This window comes from Ambystoma mexicanum, chromosome 1q, assembly GCF_040938575.1.
Source record: "Ambystoma mexicanum isolate Mex_15411 chromosome 1q, UKY_AmexF1_1, whole genome shotgun sequence".
Classification (NCBI taxonomy): domain Eukaryota; kingdom Metazoa; phylum Chordata; class Amphibia; order Caudata; family Ambystomatidae; genus Ambystoma; species Ambystoma mexicanum.
Window position 1 is genome coordinate 450,087,878 of NC_090922.1, and position 27,091 is coordinate 450,114,968.

The following is a 27,091-nucleotide window of genomic DNA, read 5'->3' on the forward strand; positions in this document are numbered from 1 at the left end:
CGATGGCTGAGAGGACAGGGAACTGTCGGACCTCCCCCTTATTGCCGTGTGGCTTTCCAGTTGGCGCTGAAGTCGACTTGTGGCCGTGGGTTGTGTGTTTTGTGTGGGAATGTTTGTCCGTGCCAGTGCCGCCGGGTGTCATCCCAGTAGCAGAGCTGCTGGGCTGCCTGATGGGGTCGAAGGCTTGCACACGGGCATCCGAAGGATTCTGTTCACTTTCGGCGTCAGTAAAGACGCTGACGCTGTCATCACTGGAGGCACGCTCAACATCAGTTGAATCAGCCGTCGACGAATGTAGCCCTCTAAGCCGTCGCCGAAGGTTTTGTAGGGAAATGGCTAAGAAAGGACAGTAAGAGTAAACTAGATTTAATCATATTTTGTAAATAATGGCGATAGCCAGAAGGAACTCCTCTTTGAGCGACCGACAATGATGGTGGAAAAAACAATCGGAGGGACCTCGACGCGTGAAGCACCATGGGTACAGTAGACCTCACACTAAGCATAGTATTACTGGCACACCCTGTCGACGTCCCTTTTAGAGTTTCGAACAGAACTGTAATTCTCTGCAGCTTCCATTAGATGTCGGCCTATACATAGCATGTGATCTAAGCAAATTTCACAAGCATCAGGAATATATATATGTACACACACACACACCTGAATTTGTGTCCCCCCCCCTCGTTTCCCGCGCGGCACCACTGCTTCCGTTGATTCACCAGTCAGCCTCTCAGTTGTAAATCGCTTGGTGGTTTTAGTTATTCCCCTGATACCTGCCGCCGTCTCCTGGTGCCTTTCACAGATCTGGGGTATTGTGTAGTCCCTCCACCTCACTTTGGTCCTTTATGGCCCCAACCAATGAGGTTGACCGTAGGAACTACAGTATGATCGGTGCTGAGCGTAGGAGCAGCCTCTCAGGGGAGGCAGATGGGTGCATGTGAATCTATGAAAGATACGAATGCTGGAGAAATACAGTTACAGGTAAGTAACTAAGACTTCTCCAGCATTGGATCTTTCATAGATTTAGATGCTTGAATAGAATACCAAGCAGTGGGAAAGGTGGGAAAAAAGGCGGGAAAAAAGGCTGGTCCTACCTTATGGAAAAAAGGTGGCAGAGCACTGCCTGTCCAACTGCAGATTCTTTGTTGGTATCCTCTGCCAGGCAGTAGTGCTTAAGAAACGTGTGCAGGGTGCTCCAGGAAGCGGCTCTGCATATGTCGTTCAAGACTACCCCTGCGTGAAAAGCTACTGAAGCCGCTCTCCCTCTAGTGGAGTGCGCCGAAGGAGGCCTGGTGAGGGGGCCGCCCTTCGCTTGATGAGTGGGCGATATGTAGAGAGACCCAAGTGCCAGACCTTGTTCGGAGATATGCTGACCTTTTGTGCGACCAGAAAAGGCTATGAACAGTCTGTTAGAGGAGCAGAACTCCTTAGTCCTCTGGAAGTAGAATTTCAAAACGCTAGCCATATCTAGAGAATGCAATGCTCTTTCTGCCTCCGTGGTATGGTTCTGAAAGAAAGACGGCAGGACAATACGCCCTGTGAGGGTCATTTCCGATAAGATCTTGGGAAGGAATTTAGGATGTGTTCTCAAAATGACACGGTCCTTCTGAAACAAAGTAAAAGGAGGTTCTGAAGACAAAGCTTACAATTCACTGATCCTCCTGGCCGATGTAATGGCTATCAAAAAGGCAGTTTTCCAAGATAAGAATTTCCTGTCACATCTGTGAATGGGCTTGAAAGGGGGTTCCATGAGAGCCGTTAACAGTGTTTAGACTCCAGGAAGACCTTGACAGCCGGAAGTAATGACTGTTTCTGGAGTCGTCGTGCATGCTGATATGGCCGATAGGTGAACTTTGATAGAGGACAGTGAGAGCCCTGCCTGAGCCAAATGCAATAAGTAAGGTAGTACCTGTGCTACCAAAGCTTTAAGTGGGTTAACTGTAGACGTCTCACACCACTTAGAGAATCGAGTCCCTTTCCGGAAGTAGGTGATTCACGTAGAGGGGGCTCTAGAGGACCTGATTATGTCCCAGTAGTCTGTCAGGAGATTCATGTTCATATGTTTACGCTGCTCAGGAACCAAGCCTTGAGAGAGAGGCTTGCTGGTTTGTGGTGAAGGACTTTGGGGTTCTGTTGCATCAATAGGTATTGATGCGTTGAGGCGAATTGGAGGCCATCGGGATAGATGCTGTCGAGTCGGGTACCAAATCTGTCGCGCCCAGTCCAGCGCTATTAGGATCATAGAGCAATTCTGCTCCTTCATTCTGTGTAGAATTCTCGCTATGAGTGGAATGGGGGGAAAGGCATACAGGAATTTCCCTGTCCAGTCTACCGAGAAAGCGTCTCCTGCTGATTGATGTTCCGGGTACCTTGAGGCAAATTCTTGGCATTTTCTGTTGGTGCTGGTGGCAAAGAGGTCGATCTGTGGATGGCCCCATATGGAGAAAATCTGCTGGACTTCCTTTTCGTCTAGCTCCTATTCGTGAGATGACGTGTACTCCCTGCTCAGTTTGTCCGCTAGGACATTGTCCACTCCCGAGAGAAGTTCTGCCCTGATTTGGACTCTGTGGTGTAAGTCCCATGCCCATAGCAGTTGAGCTTCTTGCGACAAGACCTCTGATTTCGTGCCCCCTTGCTTGTTTGTGTAGTGCATGGAGGTTGTATTGTCTGTCTGGATGGTCAGTACCTGTCCAGCTACTACTGGAAGGAAGGCTTTCAGAGCCCACCGTATCGCCCTGAGCTCGAAGACATTGATGTGGAGCTGTGATTCGTGTTCTGACCAAGTCCCTTTTGTTTGGAGGTCCACTAGGTGAGCTCCCAAGCCCGAAAGGAACGCATCTGTCCTTGAGAAGAGTAGATGTTGGTGCCTTGAAAGCCATTCCTTGTAGCAGGTTCTGCAGAGTATTCCACCACTGAAGTGCTTTGTGTACTGTCGTCGGTATCTGAACTACATCCTCCCATGAACCTATAGCTTGTTTCCATTGGTGGTAGAGGGCCTCCTGGACTGGTCTTATGCAAAGTCTGCAATTTGGTATGAGAAATATACATGAGGACATCATTCCCAGGAGGGATTTGAAAGAGCCTAACGTGGTTGTCCCTTTTTCTAGGAACCATGAGGTTGAGCTGAGGATAGCTGTTACTCTGTCCACTGATAGTCTTACCCTGGGAATGCTGGTGTCAAACTCGGCCCCCAGGAAGAGAACTGTCTTGCTGGGCACTGGGCGGGATTTTATGTTTATCGAAAAACCTAACCCTTTGAGGAGTCGGAAATGCCAAGCAGGCGTGACTGGAGGAGCTCGCCCTAATCAACCAGTCGTCCAAATATGGAAAGACTTCCGTTCCCATCCTTCTGAGTTTTGCTGCTACAGGCGCTAGACATTTGGTAAACACTCTTGGTGCTGATTTGAGCCCGAACGGGAGCACCCGGAATTGGAAATGCAGATCTCCTACAGCAAACCTGAGGAACTGTCTGTGGGCAGGATGAATTGGAATGTGGAAATATGCATCCTCCAAGTCCAGAGTGGCTAGGAAGTCGTTTCTGTTTACCCACGGTAGGATGCCTTGCAGGGATATAATTTTGAATTTGATGCGTTTGATATATTTGTTGAGTGCTCTATATGGGTCTCCACTGGCCGTTTTTCTTCTTGATCAGAAAGAAGCGGGAGTAGAAACCTTTTCCCTTCTGAGGGTAAGGAACTGATTCTATTGCTGCTTTGTGCAGTAATTTTTTAACTTCGGACATGACGTGCCGTAGCATGTGCACTTTGCGAGGGGTGGGAGCAAGGGATGATGGTTGGTCTAGAAATTCTATGGTGTGACCCTCGCGGACCAACTGTAACAACGACTTGTCCGATGTTATCGAATGCCAGCGTTGAAAAAATGGGCTTACTCTCCCCCCCCACAGGTGTGTGATATTGAGGGGGAAGATCCGACCTGTCCATTTTGTTTGTTCTGGGCTTTACCTTTGGTAGAGCTGCGTCTTCCTCTCTGGGAGTACTTGTTGGAGGATTGGTATCTGTTGTCCTGGAATGTGTTTCCTTGTGTCTTTTGACCATAGGAAGATCGATTATATCCTCTGTCTTTTGACGATGAGTCTCAAAAAGGGCGAAAAGACCTACGGTCTCTATATTTATCCTTTAAGGAACTGATGGCTCGAGCTGTGTCCATGTCCATCTTTATTCCTTTTAGGTGGTCATCGACCTTCTTACCAAATAACTCTTGCCCATCGAAGGGCATGTCCAATATTTGAGCATGCACCTCAGGTCTCAAATTCAAGGCTTTTATCCAGGCCTGTCTCCTTAATACAGTGCTGTGAGCCATCTGCCTGAATCCTGACTCAGCCACATCGACTGCAGCGTCGATCATGTGATCTGAAGTAGCTTCTCCGTCTGCAATGATGCACCTGGCTTCTTCCTGGAGATCCGCAGGTAGATGTTTGGTCAGCTTCGACATGCAAAGCCAAAGCTTGCGGTCAAACCTAGCTGTCATGGCTAGCGCGTTGCCCGCTCTAATAGTGAGAGATGCTGAGGAGGACACTTTTCTACCCATGGCTTCCAACTTACGACCTTCCTTGTCTGGCGGTTCTGACAGTGGTGATGAAGGGTTGGCTAACTTCTTTCTGGCCGCTACAGTGATAACAGAGTCTGGCTTAGTATGACCCCTTAGACAAAGCGGTGCTGAGTCTGGTGGCTTGTATTTCTTTTTCAGGTCTTGAAACCAGCGCAGATGTGGATAATGGCGTGGCCAGTATCTTCGACGGAGACTCCCATATGGTGTCGAGAAGAGGCATGGTGGTAACCGTTCTTCTGCGCTTGTCCCTGTGCTCATAAAGCACTGACTTCTTCTCTTCCGATGTAACTTGTAATTTGAACAAGTCTGCAGCTTTTCCAATAATAGTATGAAACAATACTAAATCGTCCGGTGGTGAAGAATCACCTGGAGAGTCTTTCTTTCTGGGCTTTTCAACAATATAATCGTCCAATTTGCTGGGAGCATCAGGCTCCTGTGCTCCTGTGTGATTTCCCCTTCCTCAGGGTCTGAGAAATCCCTGAACGGGTCCTCTTGCCAATCCGAGACTGACACAGACGATGGCACCATAGTTGGATCTCGAACCGGAGATCGGGGTCTATGTGACGATGCTGAAGAAGGCACCCTTGTTGCTGAAGCACTGAGTGTTCTGCTCCTGGATCTACGTGGAGGCTCATGCGATCGTACTCTTATTCTGTGGTCTACTCCTGAAAGGGGAGTGTCTTGGTGTACTATGTCGAGGTGAGATGTCCCTCTGGGGGGTTCTCGACTCCTTCGTCACGGATGACCAATTCTTTTCTTCTTGACATCTGTTGAATTCCTCGATCCTTCGCATCGATTCCATGAGCACAGGGTCATAAGGATCGGCAACGACCTCAGTAGACGGTTGCCAAGAAGGACTGTTTCCCTTGGGGGTGAGAAAAGGTTGCTCACCAAGAAATTCTGTGTCTGAGAACTCCTCTTGAAGAATGATGTCGGGGAGTTCTGTCATCTTTTTTAAAGGAGATAATTGTGCTCCAACTGGCTCAGGAGCTTCTGAAACTGGAGGCGTTGTTCCCATAGGCTTGGGGAGACTGCTCACATTGGATGGTTTATCCATGACGTCCGCGAGGGGTGTTTTGGGCCCTATTTCTTCCGTAGACGAAGAAGCTTGTGGTGTCATCGGCGGTGCTTTCGTCGATAGTGGCTTCGTGGACGACGGCTTCGTCGACTGTGGTTTCGTGGACGAAGACTTTGAAGATGGTTGATGACCCTTATCTATCGACGAGATTTGGTCGTGGACGATGAGGCTTGGAGTGTCGTCGTCGATGAGGGTTTCGCGACGGCTTGGTCGTCGGTGGGTCTCTATCTTTACTGCCGCTCGTAGACGGCTTCTCTGTGGACGACTGCCCCCAGCCCACCTCTGTTTTTTTTTAAACACCTCCTTACCTTTGGAGGTGTTTTTTTCTTCAGGATGTCATATCTTGTGGCCTCCAGAGCCCAAGGGAGGCATGGAAGAAGTGGTTTCCAACTTTCTCTTATTCTTTAGAGTGGGAGAGGAACTCCTTTCCACTGAAGAGGCCCTTCTCTTAGAAGTTTGTCACTCAGATGGTTTAGTAGACAGTACAGGAGCTGTTTTAGCAGACTCCTCGTCAGAGGACAGACCTTTGGCTTCCAGATGTAACAGAAGTCTCCTGTGTCTGTCTTGCAGGGTTTTGGTGGAGAAAGACCTGGAAATTTCACATTTATTGATGTCATGAGGGTATAGGCAGTAGATGCAGTGGTCATGTGGATCCTTCATGTAGACCATTGTGTTCCTGCACCTCGTGCAGTCCCTGAACAGGGAAGGCTTCTTGGCAGCCTGAAGTTCAGCCATGCTGAGGAGAAATTCACTCGACGAATTTGGGGTAAGAAAAAAGATTCTCGGTACCCAAAAGTTCAGAATATATAGTCCCTAAGCAGGGGAAACAGTAGAATATATTTTAATAATATATACTACACAAAAAAGGAGAAAGAATATTCGAAAGGTCAGAGAGCTGGAGGATTCCCTCTGTTGTTGGACTGCAGTGAAAAATCTGAAGCTGGCTGACTGGGGAGGAGCTTAAGCCCTGTCACCTCATTGGTTGGGGCCATAAAGGACCAAAGTGAGGTGGAGGGACTACACAATAGAATGGCTCATAGGCCACAATGGGGTATTTACATGCATTCTCTATGGAATAATGGATGTATATTAAACATTTTTCAATAATTATTTTATCACCGAGGATTCCCAGTCTGATGATGGGGAATATTCAAGCATCTGAATCTATGAAAGATTCAATGCTGGAGAAATATGAGTTTCGCCCACTTGCTTGGAGCAGTGGGGGGGCCCATGGCTATAGCAAACCACAAAGTGGTAGCAATGAAGCTGCACCTACCGGGACATAGGACAAGGATCTGGGTCTGGAAGTTCCCAGGGGAACTGACTCGAGGAGCTGGAAGGGAAAATCAGCGACTTTTTTATGTTATACAATGCAGCCGGCGCAGGAGAAAGCGTCCGATGGGATGCTTTCAGAGATAGAATGAGGGGGGAGTGTATAGCCGCTAAGGCACAAAGGGATAGGCAATTGAAAGCTCTCGAAACCCAGCTAAAGGGTGCGGTGGAGGAGTCTAGGCATTGAGCAGGGGAGACACCCTCAAAGAAAAGAATGAAGGAATACAGGATGGTGGGAGGCCAACCCAACGTCCTCAGGATTAAAAGAGCAGAGGCATCATTACTATTTGCACGGCACAAGTTTTACTTAAAAGCCATTAAGGTGGATGCGTTTCTCGCACGACTCCATAGGGGCGCAACCGGGGACAACACCTTTGTAGCCATAATGGACGAACAGGGGATCCGCCACTCCAACAGAGAAAATTCAGGAATGCTTTGCTATCTACTACACAGACCTATACAGCACTCAAAACCCACAGAGTCAGTGCTCAACAAGAATTTCTGAAGGAGATTCAACTCTCCTCGGTGGGAGGGGTGGCGAGGGAAATACTCAGAACGGAGGTCACACAGGAAGAGGTCCGAAAGGTAATAGTAGGCCTTCCCCCAAATAAGGTGCCTGGACCGGATGGCTTTATGGCATCCTTTTACAAAACATATGTGGGAGTTCTGGCCCCATATCAATCCAGCTTTTTTAATCACTTTTGGGGGACAGGCAGAATATCAGTCTTTATGGAGGAAGCAAAAATAACTAATCCCCAAGTTTAACAAAGACCACACTAGATGCACGTCCAACAGACCAATAGCATTGATAAATCTCAATGCTAAAATATGCATTAAAATCCTGGCCAACAGACTACAGGCATTTCTCCCAAGCCTGGTTCACCCTGATCAATCAGGCTTTGTACTGGGGCGGCAGACTTTTCGATAACATCCGGCATGTTGCGCACTTGTTACAGAAGGCCCAGTAAACAGGGGTACCCTCGATCCTCCTATCCCTGGATGCCGACAAGGCTTATGACAGGGTGGCATGGAATTTCTAGTTTAGAGTAATGGAACGGATGGGGGTGGGAGAGGATTTCTTACGAATGGTGCAGGCCAAATACAAGACACCTAAGGCTCCTCTTCTTATCAATGGTTCCACATCCCGGGTCATTCAATTAAGCAGGGGAAGCAAGCAGGGATGCCCCCTCTCCCCCTGCTCTATGTGGGGATGCCACCTCTCCCCTTGCTCTATGCGATATATTTAGAATGGATGTACGTGATTATTTCGAATACCAACATTTTGAAGACGAAAATGTCGAATTCTAAATGTTTGTATTCAAAATAAGCACCCCACAGCTAACTAGCCATTGTAGACCCCTACTTCCCTTGTTCGCTATAATGAAAACCGAATGGTTGAAATTTTCGGCTGTACATAATTTTGGTACAAACTAAATCCGATCATTTCAAATATTCACTTTTTTTTTAACGAGATTTTCTCCACCGATACCATTGAGAACCGCTACTGCAGGCCCTGGGGGAATCTAGGGAGGTATAGAGGGTACAGAGGGTACCCTTTGGCTGGGTCCACCATAGTAGCTGCCTTTGCAGATAACATGCTCATAACACTATCAAAGTCGAGACAGTCGCTGAGGGCATGTAGGGGGTTACTAGATAGCTTTGGGGAGGCCTCTGGTCTTAAAATCAACATTGAGAAGTCAGAGTTGCTCAATGTCAGAGTAAGGGGCAGTGAGGTAGTGGAGTTAAAAGCTTTCCTCACCTTTCTCATGAAGTCAGGAGGGATAAAATATCTGGGAGTTCGGATCTCGCCACTGTTATTGGGATGGTATGCAGCCAACTACCCGTCCATGCTCACAGCGATAAAGTCGGACCTACAAAAATGGAAGAATCTCAGGGTATCATAGGTGGGTAGAATGGTGGCAATTAAGATGGTGATGCTCCTGAGGCTTCTATATCTGTTGCAAGCAATACCGACAGCGGTCCCGAATAGCTTCTTCAAGGAACTTGGAAAGTTGATGAGCGATGTTATACGGGAGGGGAAGAGGCTGAGGTTGAGCTGGGCCCTTTTTACAGCCCCGAGAAGGAAGGGAGGGATGGCGCTCCCCAACCTTCAGCTGTACTATGAGGCAGTCCAAATGCTTATTGTATGGGAGTGGTTTTCCAGGCAAAAGGGGAAACAGTGGGTAATCATAAACCGAGTGGTAGCTAGACAAGTTGAAGGAGATATTGTGGCTTCCACGCCAACAGAGACCACAGCATATGTACCAGAGTGCGATAACAAGATTGATAACAGACACGTGGGATAGGCTAAATTCAAAAATTGTCTGTCCGAAAATTACTACAGCTGAAAAATGTTGAATAAATCCCCCATTCGTTGTCATTACAGTGAACAATGGCCGCAGGGGTGTCCCCCGCAACCTTGTTCACTATAATACCATCAGCAGTTGCAGGTTTGTCTCACGCTCCCTATTCAATAAAATATGGGAAGAAAAAAAGCAAGTGAAGGGAACGTGCGTTGCAGAGGGAATCGGGAGACAGCGGCACACAAGGAGGTGTGTCGCCAAGAGGTGGGGGCAGTGGGATGTCAGAAATGTTCAGGGGAGTGAAAACCGAAAGGAGTTTTTGTCAAATGACTTTTGTTTTTTTCTGCTTCAAATATTTCGAATTAGTACAATTCACGGTAATCCAGGGAAATATGGGATTATGACCTTCCCATCTCCATTTACCCCCATTTTTGCGAACCCGGAATTCATGCCAGGAAGGGAACAGGGAGTATTCGCCCAATGACAGGAAGGAGGGTGCCAAGCGCAGCAACACATGTTTCAAGGTGCAAATATCAAGTCATTTATAGAATGCAAGGAAAGCTTTGAGGTGGAGGAAAGAGGTAAAAGCGTCAGCCACCTGACAACTCACCCCATTTGAGAAATTCCTCACAATACATGACGGGGTTAGAGGCATGGTGTTGAACCTTTATAGGATCTTGAGCAAAGCTACCCAGAGTGTCATGGCTCTATATGGGTCGCTGGGAGAGGGTGATTGGAAGGGAAATCAATAAGGAGGAATGGGAGAGACTGTGGAAACAGATAACACAGGTGGCCAGGGCCTCCCAATTGCAAGAATGTTGGTATAAAATATTACTTGAATGGCATTATACCCTGGCGCGCCTTCATAAGGTCTTCCACGAGGTCGTACCAGCTTGCTGGAAAGGTTGTTGGGAAGAAGAACAGGATTCCACATATGGAGGAGGTGCCCTAAGATCGGATCATTCTGGAGTGAGGAGCAGGAGTCGCAAGCCCAGGTGTTTAGGGAAGGGGCCCCCCCGGAAGAGGTATTATTGGGGGAAGAGAGGGGGGGCAGAGAAGGAACGCAGGGGAAGGACACAGGCTCGGGTGATACTTACCTTGGCAGCAATTTTGCTCATAGCGCAGCAATGGTAAGGAGAGGCAATCCCCACGATCGAAGACTGGATACGCAAAATCTGGGTCTTCGTGGCATTGGAACGGGCAACATACACCATGAACAACAACCTACTGTGATTCACCAGAGACTGGAGCAAGGTTCTGGCTTTCCTAAGGGAGGATTATAGAGCACAATGGAGCCCCCAGCTCTCAAGTCTGTTTGACTTGAACTAACGGAGCGGTCACGGCTAGGTTTTGAGTGGGTCAACAGGTTCCATGGATCCCAAGAATAGGGGGGGTGGGTGGGTAGGGGGGGGGGTTTGAGTCAGAACTAAATGGGAGGGTTGGTGGGGGCAGGAAATATTGTTTTGTGTTGTTGAAAATTAATTTAAAAAAAGAGTATAAACAACAACTGACCTGTAGCAGAACCTTACGCAGCTCTTCAAAGTATTTCGGAAAGTCTGCTTCAACCTGAAGTTCTTCGATTGCCAAAAATGAAGATAAGGACTGAATGAGGTCACCAGCCAGATCAATGTCATCAGTATTCACCGAAATCTAAAAGATTGAAAACATAATTAACAGTTCAAAGCTAATTTACTTTAAGATGGTTTGTAAAATGATATGTTCTAATTAGGGAAATGAGTACAGCTAAAAAGAACAAAAAAGACAATATTCAGTGAGTATATGGTAGACTAAATGCCAAGCCATTGCTAGGCACTGACGTTGGTGATGGGGATCAACAGACCAGACTCAATCAAATAAGTTTAATGTGGTCTGCGAGACGAGTACAATGCTGGACCAAAATAACAAAAAGGGAAAAGACATTTAGCAGTCCTCAAAGATGTCAGGATGCTCTCACTAAAATATATGGAAAACCAAAGTCACAATGTCTCTCGGAGTTCAGGTGGTATCCTGGTTCCCTTCCAGGCTGAAAGAATTGGGACATAAAAAGGAAGTTCCAATCAGAATAATGTCTCTGTTGTCAACTAGTGTTTGCTGGTTGTCAGGAGGTTCCCGTATCTTGGGAAAATACACTGTACAAGGAAAAGCACCGAACAAGCAAAATCTCAATTCTTTGTTTTCTGGTTTCCTGCACCATTGTCAGTGTCTCCAGGCCAGTCGGTCTACAGCCTGCAAGCCCAACTGTGACACCGGAGGAGGGAGATGTAGAGCAGGAATTCTTCAGTCGGGAGGTTGTCCATCTCCTGCTCAGATATTTCAGCCTCCCTGAAGATTAGGTCTTCTGGTGCTTGGCTGAGCCAACAGAGGATGGTCGTTTGGTTTGGCTGAGGGCTGAGTCTCCTGACCCCCTCTGTCCCTTCCTCCCAGGTTTTCACACTTGGTTCCCTCTCAGTCAGGTACTCGTGCCTCAGACGGCCTCTAAAAGGTTTTAAGTTTGGTTTCAATGGTATAGACTTGCAGCAATCCAAAACAGTGGGCATTTGTCTGAGTTCAAAGAACAAATTACCTACCTCCAGCATAAAATGTTCTGACGGATGTTACTCCAAAAGATTCTTCATTTTATATATATTTGAGCATTTACAGTTGATTGCAGAAAACGATTCACCAGCAGGGGTTGCCATGTAATCTAGTCATCCGGGGCCCTCGACGTATGCATTCTTCAATGCTGCATTTGGCAAGCAATGTCCATGTACGTTTTTGGTTTTCCCCCCTCGCTCAATCACCTTGGGGAATCAGCAACCACAGCATTATTTGAATGAGCTCTCAATCAGAGATAGGATATGAGGGTATTGAGGAATCTGTGGCAGGAACATCCATCAAAAAGAACATCACCGGAGGGAAGTAATTTGTTCTTTGAATGGATAGTGTCCCACCAGTCACTCCTCTTAGCTAGACACCCAAAGCAGTATGCATATCATGGAGGAGAGGGGAGAGAACCAAAAGGTAAAGATCCAAACCTTTTGGAGGACAGCCCTACAAAATTGGGCATCCTGGCCAGAGGCAGAATCCAGGCAGTAGTGCTTGGAGTTGGTCTGACTCGAAAGGTTAATTTGTCTTTGGCGAATACCATAAATTGGGGCTTACAATTCTCTGACCCTTAGTGCGGAGAGGATCGCCACGAAAAACATGCCTGTCAAGTAAGGAGTCTGAGTGGACACAAATGACTGGGCTGGAAGGCCCCCACCCCTTCAGAAGGTTTAAATACCAGGCTAGCACAGTGAAGCGAGCCAGAGGAAACTAATTTATCAGGCCTTTGAGAAATTGGATTACTGCAGGTCTGGTAAAATAATGCATTTTCATATATCCTTTTATTGCAGTCCCTTGAAGACCTTCTTCAGTAAGGTGCAAAAGAAAAGGCAAAAGTATATCTGTATTGCACAAATAAGGGCAAATTTGTTTAGCCATACAGTCACACTTTGTTGCTGGTCTTGCTGAAAGCAAAGCCTCCAGGACGCCCCTGGAAGGTCCCAGTCCTTGTAGCTCATCAGTTCAGAAGCCATGCATGAAGGCTGAGAGTGTTGATGATCAGATGAAGGACCAGGCATTCTGCCTTTGAGAGCAAGTCTGCTATCCGGGGAAGAGGGCCTGAGGGACAGGTGGGTATGTTATGTCCTCATGGGCCAATCGGGAGCAATTAGGATCATGGTGGTCTCAAACTCTTTCAACCTCCTGAGAATGCGAGGGATGACAAGAATTGATGGGAAATTCAAATAGAAATGGAATGTTCCAGTTCACTACAAATGCATCACCCTGTGCTTCTCTCAGGGGAAATCCCCTTAAACAGTACAGCTCACACTTCCTGTTGGAATTGGAGACAAACAGATCCACTTGAGGGTTTCCCCAAAGGGAAAGGATCTCTGAAAGAACTTCCCAGCACAACTCCCACTCGTGGGAGACCAAGCCCTGCTTGCTCACGGAATCTGCTGTTGTGCTCTCCATCCCAGCACAATGTACTGCGGACAAGGAATGCCCATTCTATAATGCCAAAACTAGAGCTGCATTGCCTCCTTGCACAGGATCAGTGGCACCACACCTCATTTCTTGTTGGGACATGGCCACTGTGTGGCCGTCGCGATCATGGACGTTTTCCTTTGAAACAAAGGCAAGAACGCCATTAGCGCTAGTCTGATAGGACCTATATGGAGGAAATAAATGACCACTCACGATTCCAGTGGATTGGTGAACTATCTATTAGTATAAAGCAATAATAAGAACAAAACCAATGGCTGCATGGGACTTTGGCGCGAGACCCCCCTCCCTCTATGCAGCGTTCTCTTATACCCAAAGGAAGACGTGCATTTCAATGGAAGAGGTAGTCCAAACAGAGCAAGGAATCATACTGAAACAATGTTGCTATCAGGAAACAAAGCCCCACTATACAAGCCTTTGATACCAGCTGCGTTTTTATGTCAGTCAGTGTTATCAGGCAGGGCAGCATATCGTAATGCATTTAGTGACGGTTAATGTACTCATCAAAGATTCACACATGCTCTGAAGCAGGTGAGAACGCTTGTGATATGATGTCTTCCATCTGCTAATGCCGCTTTTCCCAAGAAAGCGGGAGCCTAAAACATGTTTACATATGCCAAAAGGGAAACATGTCGGAAGTTAAAGCGAGAGATTTGAAGGTGAGCATTTCTACACACTGGGCAAAGAGCCTTAATTTCTAACACATGCACAGTAAAGTCTAAAGCCTTGCCCTGCACAATCAAGAAACTATCGTGTCAAACATGGCATTTTGCAATATCTGCTCAAAATTAAAATGCAGTAATGTGCAATAGGAGTATATACAATGTTCGATTCCCAAGCTTTCCGCCGCAACTAGGAGGTAATACTCTCCTGCTGAAGTAGCAGATCTGGTGGCAGAGAAAGCAGTGAAGGCAGGGGGCACTCCAAATGGTGTTTTAGGGATGGGAGACACAAGTCTGGTTTACCACCTGGTGTGCTAATGCATTCCAAGTTATATGCAACCGTTCTTCGGATTGCAGAGCTAATTTTGCTCCCAATCTCTAGGCATGTGAGAACACCGCAAAGTAGTTTTGTTGCAGTTTTGTGCAGTTGAGGCAACAGCAGCAGTGGTAGCCTGTGGTCCATTACCATCTATGCCCCTGCCTGGGCTGGAGAATCTCCTTTGACCCAGTTTTGCTGAGGAATGGCCCCTGCCTCTTTGGCTGAAGTAACAAGATTATAAAAAAAGACCTGCCTCTCCAGGCAGATGTCGATGCTTGCACTGGTTGGTGACGTACTGCAGACCCTAAAGATTTGGCAGATACCTGAAATGCTTCTATGCCATTGTTGATCTTCGGCCCAAACAAGTGGTCATCCGGTTCGAATCCAGATTTCCTCAGGCAGGAAAATCTCTGGGTGACTGAACTGGTGTCCACAGCCCTTCTGACACAGCCTAGAGTAGAGCCTTGACATCAGAGCTCGACATGCTACCTCCTTCCCATTGGTGACAAGATAATTATAACCATCTCTCGTTTACTTCCGGCTAAATGTACTGAGGATTCTGAGATGTCATGAATGGTCTTAATAAACCACAGAAAAGGGTGTATAAAGTTTTACCAGATTGTATGTATACAAATAGTATTCTCGAGAGGATGAATTTGACGCGGGGGCTAAACTCCAACGTCAAGTGAGCTCCCTCCAATCTAGCCTAGAAGTCCCTATTCCTAACAACAGATTTTTTAGTCTAAGACCTTCAGCAAGGTACCCTCCACTATCTAAGTCTAAGCTGCGCTACGGGAGGGTCTGAAGGGCTTGGCCTGATCCATCTCTCTACCTCAGGGGATTTTCTAGAGGGACCCTTGTCCTAGGTTGATTTGGATTTGCCCAAGTAGATTTCTTGTTTCTTTTCTGTCTCTCGTTCTCACCAGTCTTTCTCCTATTAATTCTCTCTTCCCTCACGGTGACACTTTCTCCGCTATCTCTTGGGTTTTCTCTACTCTCTTCCCACCATTTCTACTATCGCCCATGTTCTCTCTATTCTCTTTCCACCTTTTTATACTATCCCTTGTGTTCTAGCTATTATCACTCTACTCTCTTTCCACCTCCAGTATTACTAATCATCTGCTCGCCCCCTCTTCTCTCTCGTCTCTCATCTCTCTCTCTCTTTACTCACTCCGTCGTTACCATCTCATGCTTCTATGGTCCTTCCTTGCATCTTCCCCCCTCCACAAGTCTCTTGCAGATCTCTCTCTTTCTCGCATACTCATGCCTTGAAACACTCGAGTACAGGCGCGTTATAAATGACATCATTTCTACCTCTCTTTCTCCCCCTTCTCTCGCTCTCTCACTCACCATCTCACACACGGCAAACTTATGCCTCCACCTTCCTACTATTCTCACCAACGTCTCTGCCTCTCACTTACCCTCTCAGTGACCCCATCTCTCACTTCTCAATCTCGATTGGTACCACTCCCCCTCGCACGTAACACCTCACCTGCCACCACCACAATCTCTGCAACACTTTTCTCCACTGTCTGCTCTCCTCTGCCTGGTCTTTTGGTCCACCACCTCTGCCCTTGACCTCATCCGAACACCTTTCATCTTTACTCTGTTCGTCTGTCTTTCACCAAAGAGGTTGGGGTTTTGTCAGGATAACTTTTAAAAATATCTTTACGACCTGCACCCCTTTCAGTGTTCACTATGTTTTCCATGCAGGAAAGGAAGCGTTGCTTTATGGGCTCTCTCCACTCTAAGTTGGTCAAAATTAATTTCCTCTTCTCTGTTGTAATAGTGAAGCCTCTGTGTGAATGTTGGATCTTGAAAAGTAGGTTGCACTGTGCAGTGTTTCACCCCTTCACAGGACTCTGATCAGAATTCTCTTGGCAGCTGCCTGGGGTCTTATGGAGTGGCTGAATGAGAAGAGGCCCTGACAGCAAGGAGGTTGTATGGCATGGCAATCCACAACGGTACTAATGTTATACCACAACACACGTATAGGGGAGCCAGAGGACTGGGGCTCATTCTACTCCCCTCCCCATTCCCCCAACCCCTAAACTCTTTCACCCTGCCCGTTGGGACCAGTTTTCTTTTTGTACCTTTCCGTCCATAGATCTCTGTGGGACACCCTTTCTTTTTCCATGTTTTAAACTCTATCCAGATTTTCTGGAGGCAAGTTACTTCCCTTGCCTGTTTTGCTCATTCTTATGGGGGAATTACCAGTCCCTAGGACCATCAGTTCTGAGAGACTATGTCTATCTTTATAAATTCTTGTATTGTTACAAGTGCACACATCAACTTACACTGATATGCCGTTTGGATAATTAGTAATCATATATTTTTGTATAATGGCTTTTTGGTTACTTATATAATGTGACTAAGACAAGCTGGTGGCAGCTGCAATACTTTTACCAATTTTGCGTTATTTCACTCATGCAATTTTGCATTTACCACAAATGGCTACTTAAAGGTAGCTTCCTCCTCTCCATTTGAAAGCCCACCCCCTTTTTCTTCGATCTCCTTTTTCTTCGATCTATTGACTCTTACTCTGTTTTGCGTGCTGCTCTAAAAAGCTTTCTACTTCAACCTTAATTCTGAACTTCAACCAAATGTGTTCTGAATTTGCTTACTTGCTGTGTAGTGTATTGATATGTATCATAATCACTGTACTGTGAATTGGGTTGTGTTCAGCGCCTTGGCGTAAGGCACTATATAAATAACAAATACAAATGTGACTAACACCCTACAATGGCTATGCCATGAGATTTTTAGCTTGTTCTTTGGCCATGTTCTTATTTGGCCTTCTTCCTGACTTCTCAAGTCAGGAAATGCCTTATATGGAAATCATTATCCCGGAACAAGCTGTGACTTTCGCTGTCTAATGGGAATTGTGTGTGCCAGAGAAGGGGTCTGGGAATGTCTAGTCCCAATCCACATCTCTGGTTCCAGAAACTCTGTTGGTGGGCAGATGTGGTAGCCAGTGGCTATTCATGATTGGAAAGCCACTGGCTGTTTGATTGGTGCAGATCCTTAGCACTGAATCTTAGATAAAAACAGGACTCCTGCGACTGTTCGACATATCATTGTTGGAAGCAAGACTTCTATGAAAACGGGCAGCCTGCTGATGACCCAAGAATGACCCCCTGCATCAGACGCCTTGGCTTTAGTGGCTATATCAATTTGTCTTAACTGTTAATAGTGGTGTCGCATTTCGATATATATAGACCTTTTCTAGTTGAAGGAAGCAACATATGTATATTAAGAGAATCCTTGAATAACACAAGGGACACGCAGATCACATCAAGTTTATAAAGTAACATATACCAACGGTATTTGAGCATTTGACTAGTACTCGGACACTGTGCTGGAGAGCACAATTAGCTATTTTTGGGATGAGATATCAATCAGATGTCGAATATTGTCAGTTTCAGTGGGATTATGCATATTTGTGTTTTTTTTAACAGTTCACGACTATTAAGATGTTGAGGTTAACGTAAATTTAATTTGGCTCAGGGCAACGGTTTTGTTCATTTTTGGAATGCTTGACGTGCTTGTGACATCATCACTTTGGATATATACAGATGGTCCTAAAAAATGGCACCGACACACAAGCGGGGCACCGCTTCCTGTCCACTGGGGCTGCGGGTGTTCATCCACCCAGTACATTAGGTGGGTTTATTGACTGTTTGCTACCCAGCGGTTCGTTTCAGCAGTATCATAGTATTTTCCAATAACCTGCAAATTCAATTACACGCCTTGATGTTGATAATATGTTTTTATATTTTAAGGTTATGACTCGAATTCCTCTATATCAGAGCCGATAACATAGTGGTGAGCTTTCTTGTTTGACCACAAAATATACAATAGAACAGTTGATCTTTTACACTTGCTAAGGCGAAGGCCATTTTTCCCCCCTAAGTATACATTACTTTATGCAATTTTGACCTTACTCCACCAGACCCTTTGATTTGACAGGTAGGATGCACTAGAAGTGGGTGTTTGCATGCATGGCTTGGGCGCTTTTGGACAATGCTTAATAATAATATCTTCTCCGTTTAGGAGACACAGTCGATGCTCAAGTTTCTGTTAGGGACCAATACATATTTTTCTTTTTGGCAAGCATCTGGCTTTTCATGAATTCAAATTTGTTTTATTACATATCATTACACATAGGAGTGCCAAGTATAAACAAACAATATCCAGTTTATATTCCTGTGCATCTCTACGAAAGAGGGTACAAGAAAGAACTGATAGACCAAGCAGTGGAGAAGGAGGCAATGATGTTGAGAGAGTCCCTACTAAAATCTAAACAAAAGGGAGTTGAAAAATCAATTGTTTATGTTACCACCCACTCGTTACCGAGTGGGCAAATCAAGAAAATAATGAAGAAAAATTGGCAGTTGTTGAAGATGGATCCGGCACTGGAGAGAACATTGCCGGATTTACCGACCTCTGCCTGTGGTAATAGTCAGGCGCTTCGCAACACATTGGTTAGAGCGGAACTGGCCGATAGTAAGAAAACGTCAGGACTTCAACATATGGGCACGACACCATGCCTGAATTGTCAGCACTGTGACAACGTGGTTAAGGGAAACAAAACCGGACACCCATACTCGGGTAAAGCAATCAAACTGAATCATTCATGCACGTGTGATTCCAACAATGTCGTGTATGAGTTGAAATAACAGTGTGCTTTGTATTACGTAGGGATGACTACACGCAAAGCAAAACACGCTGGACAGAACATAAATCTAATATAAGAATGAAAAACCTGAAATCACAGGTCTCGACCCACTTCATGGAAGCAAGGAATAATATTGCTCAAATGAGGTGTTTAATTCTTGAACAAGTGAAAGTGAGGAGTAAAGGGGGTGACAGTAACAAGATACTCCTACAGAAAAAGATTACATGGATTGAGAGATTAGATTCCCTCTCACCAAGGTGGATTAATTGCGAGTTTGATTTAATGTGCTTCTTGTGAGTGTGCGTGGATATACTGTTTCAAATAAACTGTTGGTGAGACTTCATGGATTGTCCAAACAAAATTGTTTAATAATAACCAAGAGAATGAGAGCCACTCTGTTGGACAGATTGTATAACCTGACCCTTGCTGAAGGAAGTAATAGTTACTGCAGAAACCGTTGTTGCACGGTTTCAAACAAATAATTGTTAGACCTCATGGGTTATCCTAATAATATGGTCTCTTGACAATCGAAAGAATGTGAGCCATTCTGTTGGACAGACGGGAAAACATGAGACACAATATTGTTGAAATGACTAACAGCTACTGCTGAAACCACTTGATTAGGTACTCTAATTGAAGAAAGGATTTATATTGAAAATAATCAGAGTTTTAGTATTAGTTAAAACACCTTTAAGGCTATGAGACTGTGAGCCAACATGATGTGACAGGATGGAACAGCACTTTGGTGATGCTAAATTGTTAACATGCGGCTCTGCTAAATTCCTTGGTTTCAGAAGCTTATAGAGGGTATGTATTGAACTATGACAAAGCAACATGATGAGGGATGTACACTATTTTGAATGGGTTAGTAAATTATGGCGGCAGTACCATAGTCCAACGATTAGTCTAATTTTTTCACTGTCCTTATAGCAGGCAAGAGGTTTTCGGCGGACAACACAATTAAAACTGGTGTCCTGGTATCAGCAGATCTTGAGCTATTGTGGCCAAGTAAGACAGTGTGCTCAAATGTTACCTATTATTATGGTGGTAAGCACGTATGACAACTAAAGACCCAAGGTGTCTAAATAGTCTTGCGAGGGGTGGGATGTAAGGACAGTACTGATGATTGTCCTTTCTATTTATCCCCACCCTATCGCTATTAATCTTCAACATTATGATATTGCCGTAGTGTACGGCCTGAATTACCCCATCAAGATGGTGTAAATACGGGGTCATGGACACACGTGCGCACGCGTGTGGAATCCATGATAACCCTGTGTATATCTCTGGGCGTTGTGAGATGCGACGGCTTAGGCAGTCAAGCTCTCCACACTGGAGAGTCTTCACTGAATGTTTCTGGGAGGTAAGCAAGCATTTGGGACCATTATGGGCTGTCTCCATTCAAGTGTAAAGAGTTTAGCTTTAACACTAGTCGAATTTCAACATTAGCACACAAGCAGAGTCACTGCTTTGAAAATGCTGCGTACTTTAAATAATGCTGCGGTTTTGCCCACAGTGTACAAAAGGCCATGCTGGCATGTCTAATACACTTTGTCAGTATCAGAATGACCTGTTCTCTATCGACAGTTTATAGACAACGTAAGTATGAGAGCAAATGTATTGCTTTGTAAGGGTCGCATTAGCCCAGGTGGGATTATAAAACTGGGAATAGTTTCCATGAGCACATGATACTTGTAACCTAACAGACAGTGCCACTTTGGCAGGTCTAGTATCTCTTATGGGTTTAGCGCACTTTTGTGGGCAGAGCCTCTTACCTGGGTGAAATCAGTGACATATGTCTAAGCCAAGTCATTTATGCCCCATAGGTTGTTCCTCTGTTGGGAGACAGTGGAATTTCTCCATTTAAACTGGTGTTGGTGAATCAAGACATGAATTTATTTGGCTCAACACTGCTATCCTCATGGTCCAGGTACTGTTACTCTCACATCCTTTTATAGGTGGAGATGTGAAGTCCTTGGGTCAATTCTTGATAGTGATGGTGATTACTGTTCTATGTAGGTTGTACCAGTTAGAAAAGTGAAGAGCTTTGAGTTCTAGGATTCCAGGACTAGATCTTACGACGCTTTTGGAAGCAAGACAATTCAAAGGTTAGTTAATCTAACACTGTCCGAGGTAATTATAGTTTCGGACAAGATGTACTTAATTTGATTATAATGATGAATTCTGCACTTTGTTTTCAGAATAACAGATGAAATTGGAAACTGTATAAATAAGACGTCAGTGTTGAACAGGCCCTGATGGAGGATAGCACATCCGAAACGTGTAGGCCATGAATTGAATGTTTGGACACAGATTGAAATCTGTATTAGCTATGTGAATGCTTGTGTGAAAGGGGATTTTGATGTCATAGAAATTCAAAAGTCCTTGGAACATTGTTTAAAAAAAGATTTTGTAAACACATGATTTTTGGTTAAATGTTCTTGATGGTGAATTTAAACCATCATTACCTGTGAGTGGTATTTTTTTATGAATTTTAGTAAACTCTACTTTATAAAATTGAAGTACTGTTGCATTCTGTCTTTGGTCCTTGCAGCAGAGGATATTTTCAGATTAAGACTTTATTTAAGACTTGATTTATCGCAGAAATTTTGTTTGATGTTTTTTAACTACTAAGAAAATTGGGAGGTTCATTGGACCCCACAGGAGTCCATAGGGGTTGCCTGTTGGTGACAACAGGTTATGGGTGTTTTCTTCCTCTGACTGTGGCCACCATCTATAGGCCACCTCCCCAGGCTGCCCTCTTCCTCTCAGAGTGCGCTGACCTTACCACATCTCTCCTTGCCTCTACTTCTTAAATTCTCCTCCTCTGAGATCTCAACATCCACCTGGATGCTTTGGATCCCTCCTCTGGGGTCTTCCGCAACCTTAGCGACTCTCTCTCTCTCTCCCTTTTCCACCCTCTGGTCTGACACACACTGCGGGACACACCTTGGATGTTCACATCTCCTCAGACATCCCCCTCTCTAACCCGCTCACTACTCCTCTTCCTTGGACTGACCACTTTATTCTTTCCTCTCATCTGACTCTCTCTGTCCCCCAGGCAAAGCCCAACCCAGCACTGCCACCTACCTTCTTGGTCATTCGGGCCATGAAGCGTGTGGCAGTGAATGCTTTTGCCTCGACCATCTCTGCTCCTCCTATTCCTGAGGCTGACTGACATCCTGACAGAATCCTCTCTAATCTGCATCTTGCCATTTCCAACATTTTAGGCAATTTTGCCCCTGCCATGAGAATCTGTCTGAAGCCTACCTCCAAGTGAAACTCTTGGTATGACTCCGATCTCACCGCCCTGAAATGCAAGTGCTGAGAGGAAGTGGAGGACTTCGGTTGCATCCTCTGACAAACTGGCCTGCCGCCTCCTCCAAAGTACCTGACCACGAACCTGACCAAGAAGAGAGTACACATCCAAGCCTGCATCTCTGCAGCCTCTCACAACACAGCCAAACTCTTTAAAATATGCAAGGAGCAGGCCAATCCTTCTACAGTCCCCACCTCTCACATTCCCTTTAAAGCCCTCTGTAAGACCCTGGCTTCTCTCTTCACTACTAAAACTCGGGAGAACCTATCCTCGTTCTCCTCTTCCTCTCCCTCTACCGCTCTCGGCCCCCTTCTGGCTGCCTCTCACTCTCCTTTGCCTGTCTCCTCTTTCGCTCTAATAACACCTAACAATGTGTCTAGACAAGTCTGATCTATGAAAGTGTCGTTCAAACAGATGCTCCCCTGCTCCTCCAGCACCATCAAGGACCACATTGACACCTGTGCTCCAGCCTTGGCCGATTTCTGCAATCACTCTTTCGCCACTGGTGCTTCCCCTCTCTCCTTAAGCACACCCTTGTGCACCCCCTCCTTAAAAAACCTACTGCCGTTCCTACATGTCCAGCTAACTATCGCCCAATCTCTATCACTCCTTTCCTTGGGAAACTTCTAGAAAAGCTGGCCATCCCCCCGCTTACTCTCCACACTGAAACTATTGGTAGTCTCCATGACCACCGGCCTGGCATCAGAGCAGCCAGAGGCACGGAAACTGCTCTCCTGAACACCTGTGAAGATCTGCTCTCGACACCAGCACCTCATCTGTCCTCATCCTCCTTGACATTTCTTCTGCTTTCAACAATGTCAATAACACCATCCTGATCAATCTACTCCGTGAGAACCTGGGCATCACAGATCAGGCCCTGGAGCGGCTGACCTCTTTCCTCCTGGACCGACCCTCCTAGGTTCAACTTGGGTCCTTTCTCTCCGCCGACTCTATCTCCATATGTGGTGTCCCCCAGGACTCTAACCTCTCACCCTGGCTCTTCAATCTCTACTTGGACCCTTTGGCCCACCTAATCTATACCTTCTGCTCTAAGTTTCAGTGTTCTGTGGATTATGCGCAGCTCTCTTTCAGGCTTCCAACAGTCCCCTCTCCTCTCTTGCACATTCTAGACTGTCTATCTGCAATTCAGGGTTGGTGCACCTCCAACGATGTCTGCCTTAATGCCAGTAAGGCGAAGATCCTTCTCATCAGGACCCCTACTCCCGCTTTCCCTCTCTCTCTGGCCACCCTCCATGGGCCCTCTTCTGTCGCCTTCCTGCGAGGCAAAAAACCTTGGTGTCCTCTTTGACTCCAAACTCTCCTCACATCACTGACCTTTCCAAGAAGGCCCATTACCAGCTGCACCTCCTCAGATGTACTCTTCCTTTTCTCACTTTCCCCCAGAAGCTCATTGTCTCTAGAGCCCTGGTTCTCTCTGGAGTCTCACTGGGTACCTGGCTCCTCTCTGACCAGTCTCTCCTGCACCGGCCTCCATGCCGGTCGCGCACTAGGGGCTGTAACTATAACCTCTACAGTCCTCCGCCTCCTTACACTTACACAGAGCCGCGCTGCCCTGGCTGCACTTACTCTGAGCAATGCTGCCCTGATTGCACTTTCTGCTTCACTACCCCTTGTACTTCCCCCTGCACTTTGCGTTACTGCACTTGCACGATCTGAATGACACAAGGCCTAGTAAGATCGTCTGTCTTGTTCTCCCTATGTACCCTTCCTTGTTGTGTCGCACCTAGAAGCACATGTGTACAGGCGCGTTATAAATGACTTATCATATCATATGTATGGATGATGATGTCACTTTTAGCGTTGAGAAAGGTAAGCGTCGAGATCGCATGGCACCCCTTGCTGATGAAACGTTTTCAGTGATCAGCTGAAGCTGCTGGAATATATATGAGATAAGGAACCCGTGGGAGAATACTATAATTACAAGTACACAGTTACAGCTATGTTTGTAAAAAATGTACAAATGGCACTTTCTCACCTCTCCACTTGTTTTCATCTTAATGCAGAGAGGCCCTGCACCACGCAGTGAAGTGAAGGAGATTTGAAAGGGCACACTTTGGATCTCAGTATCTTCTGGTAATAGAAAGTTCTGATTCAACCACATGATGACCTTTAAAAACATAATGCATTTATTGAGATATTTTAGCCACAGCAAAAACTATGACTCACTGCACTGGTAAAATACTGGAGACATAAGACAAAAAGCAGTGCATCTAATTGCATGATATGTCATTCTGTTTTTTTTAAAAACAGTTTTAATTTTAAGTCTGTGTGATTTTGTGACATTGTATTGATTGCATTAAATAACAGTTGCAAACGGAGTTATGTCAAGGCATGTTAAACCACAAGCCCAAAGCAAGAAGGGATTAAAATGGTTTTAAGCAACTGTATCGAAGTGGAAATAACAGAGTGCAGTACAGGACGGGAGACTAGAAAACTCCTAAAGCTAATGAATACACTACATGAATTCATTTATTGCAACAATTGAAAAATGGGTATTGGAAATGTCCTTTACAGTGTGTATTTTTCAATGAGTGCCCATTCAAAAAACAGAATTACATGATGCCTAGGTTTTTCTTTTTAAATAACTGCTGTTAACCAAGTAGAGAAAGTGATTTCAATTCAAACAATAGAGATTTGTCTTGGGAGGATAGCTCAGGGCAACGCGCTCGTCTTGGAAGCAAGACGACGTGGAGCAACACAGGTTCGAACCCCGGGTTCGCGCTTACAAACCTCTGGGTATTAAGTGCGTTATAAATAACCAATTACAATTGCCAAAGGGCAGAGGTGAACATAGTTTGCCACTCTTTTTTTAAAAAATGTTACTGATTTTCAAATCCGACCAGACTCTATGAAATTGTACCTGTCTAACATGAAGGTATGGTATACACAACTGAATAAACATACAAGTACAGCGAGATAAACTGAGACATTGATGGACGGGGAAGATAGGATGGTGTTTGAGTTGTAGAATACTTATTTTTAATAACTTAACTGTGAAAATATTTCAAAATATTGAGAAGTCTGATGAAAATTGGCTTTAGAATTTTGGTTAGTGATTTATAGAATACTTATTGTTTGTTTTTAGGACTGTTCAAATAGACTTCAAATTTGCTACTATGGTTGGAATTTTGAAAAAGTGCACATACCCTAAATTCCTATTAAACTGCAGTTCTATAAACATTTGAATAAGTTAAAGTAAACTAGGTTTACAGGGGATGGCTTTCGATGAGAGGAAGAAACATGCAAACTGCAATGTGTTTTACTCACCCGCTGCACACGTTCATTGGTGGTAAAGTGAACAAAGCTCAGAGGTTCTGGATCTGAGCCAAGAATGGCCAATGCATACATAGAAAACCGTGGGAGCTGCCTCGTCAATTCAAAAACGTGAAACTGCGTGCTGGGTTAAGAAAGGATACATTTAAATTCAGACTGTAAAAAACACTCAAATCCTTAGCTTCATAAGGCAGAATTTTATCGTGCAAAATCTTTTTATCACAGTTTTAATGTCCATCTTTTATCACAGAGGAGATTATATTGAAATAATAGCCATTTTATTCCAACCCCTCATGAAAATAAATTGCAAAAACCATTGATTAGTGGAAGGGTCTGGGTTATCTATGTGAATAAAGTGTGGTCAATGTTGGGGAGACTGGGTTTAGTGACTGTGGCGAGGGATACCAGAGCTCTACTTATTTATTGGTGCCTAATTATCTAGGTTTCTGCCCCTTAAGGGTATGGACAGGCTTAACGTTCCCTCTGGTGTGCAAGGGAATGTCCAGTTTGCTTACTGGTAATCTTAATGATTGCAAATCCTAATCTTCTGAGTCCCATTCCTCAAGCTATTAGGGAACCCACTTATCACACAAGCATCTGAAGTTCTCAAGTAAAAGTTAAAAATTTGAAAAAAACATTATTCATACCAACCCTTCCAGGCAGATGCTCCTCCCCCATCCATCTGAGTGGATAAAAGGATGCTTCACTCGTATGACCGCTACTGATCAGATGCAACTTTCCTGGAAGGGTAATTCAGGAAGTAGGACTAGGAAGAGAACGGGTAGGAGTCACAGTAATGAAAATTAGTGGTAAATAACCCCTGCAATGTTCTTTCTGATGGTTGTTCCTTACCATGCATTTCCCATCTTGGATATTAGTTTAATGCTTTTCAGTTCTCGGCCCCCAAACCCCGCCCAATAAAATGACAGCAGTGGGGCGTTGTGCAACATCAATGTCACTCAACAGTTTCTATTCCCGCTTCCAGACAGGACATCAATGACTGCATAAATAGCATGCACAGTGCCCAGTTGCCTCCGTTCCTAGTTTTTCTTCACCATGAGCTCAGCTGTCTTGAGGAAAGTAACGTAATCTTTTACAGGCACTGAAAGAGAAGGTATGAGAATTTGCTCATAGTCAGAGGGGTAGGCTGGGAGGATGAGGAATGCGTGGTGGGAACATCCATCAGAAAGAACATTACTGGGGGTACGTAATATGTGCTTTTAATAGATTGTGTCCTCCCACGGATTCCTCATTTTAGACAGACTCCCATAGCAGTAATAGTGATGGAGGTGGAAGAAGCTGATTATCATGAGACTTTAATTTTTAGCCCATGATGCTGTGAAGAGCAGCTCCTCCAAACTGAGCATCCTGGCCTGACAGGGTATCTAAGCAGTAACGCTTTGAAAATCTATGGAGGGAGGACGAGGACCGCATTGCAGCATTGCAAATATCCTGCACTGGTATAACTCTTGGCAGAGCCGAAGAAGTTGCAACTCCCCTGGTGGAATGTGCTC

At 45.3% G+C, this 27,091-nt stretch overlaps 1 protein-coding gene across 1 annotated transcript in view; it reads right to left on the bottom strand.

Annotated features, from left to right (window-relative positions):
• BBS2 (Bardet-Biedl syndrome 2) overlaps positions 1-27,091 on the bottom strand; it is a 1,290,628-nt gene that overhangs the window by 268,211 nt on the left and 995,326 nt on the right. Inside the window, exons 13-15 of the mRNA XM_069640291.1 lie at positions 25,572-25,701; positions 24,280-24,411; positions 10,792-10,929 (exon numbers count right to left, since the gene is read on the bottom strand). Of these exons, the coding sequence (XP_069496392.1) occupies positions 10,792-10,929; positions 24,280-24,411; positions 25,572-25,701 (400 nt within the window). The remainder of the gene's footprint in view (positions 1-10,791; positions 10,930-24,279; positions 24,412-25,571; positions 25,702-27,091) is intronic.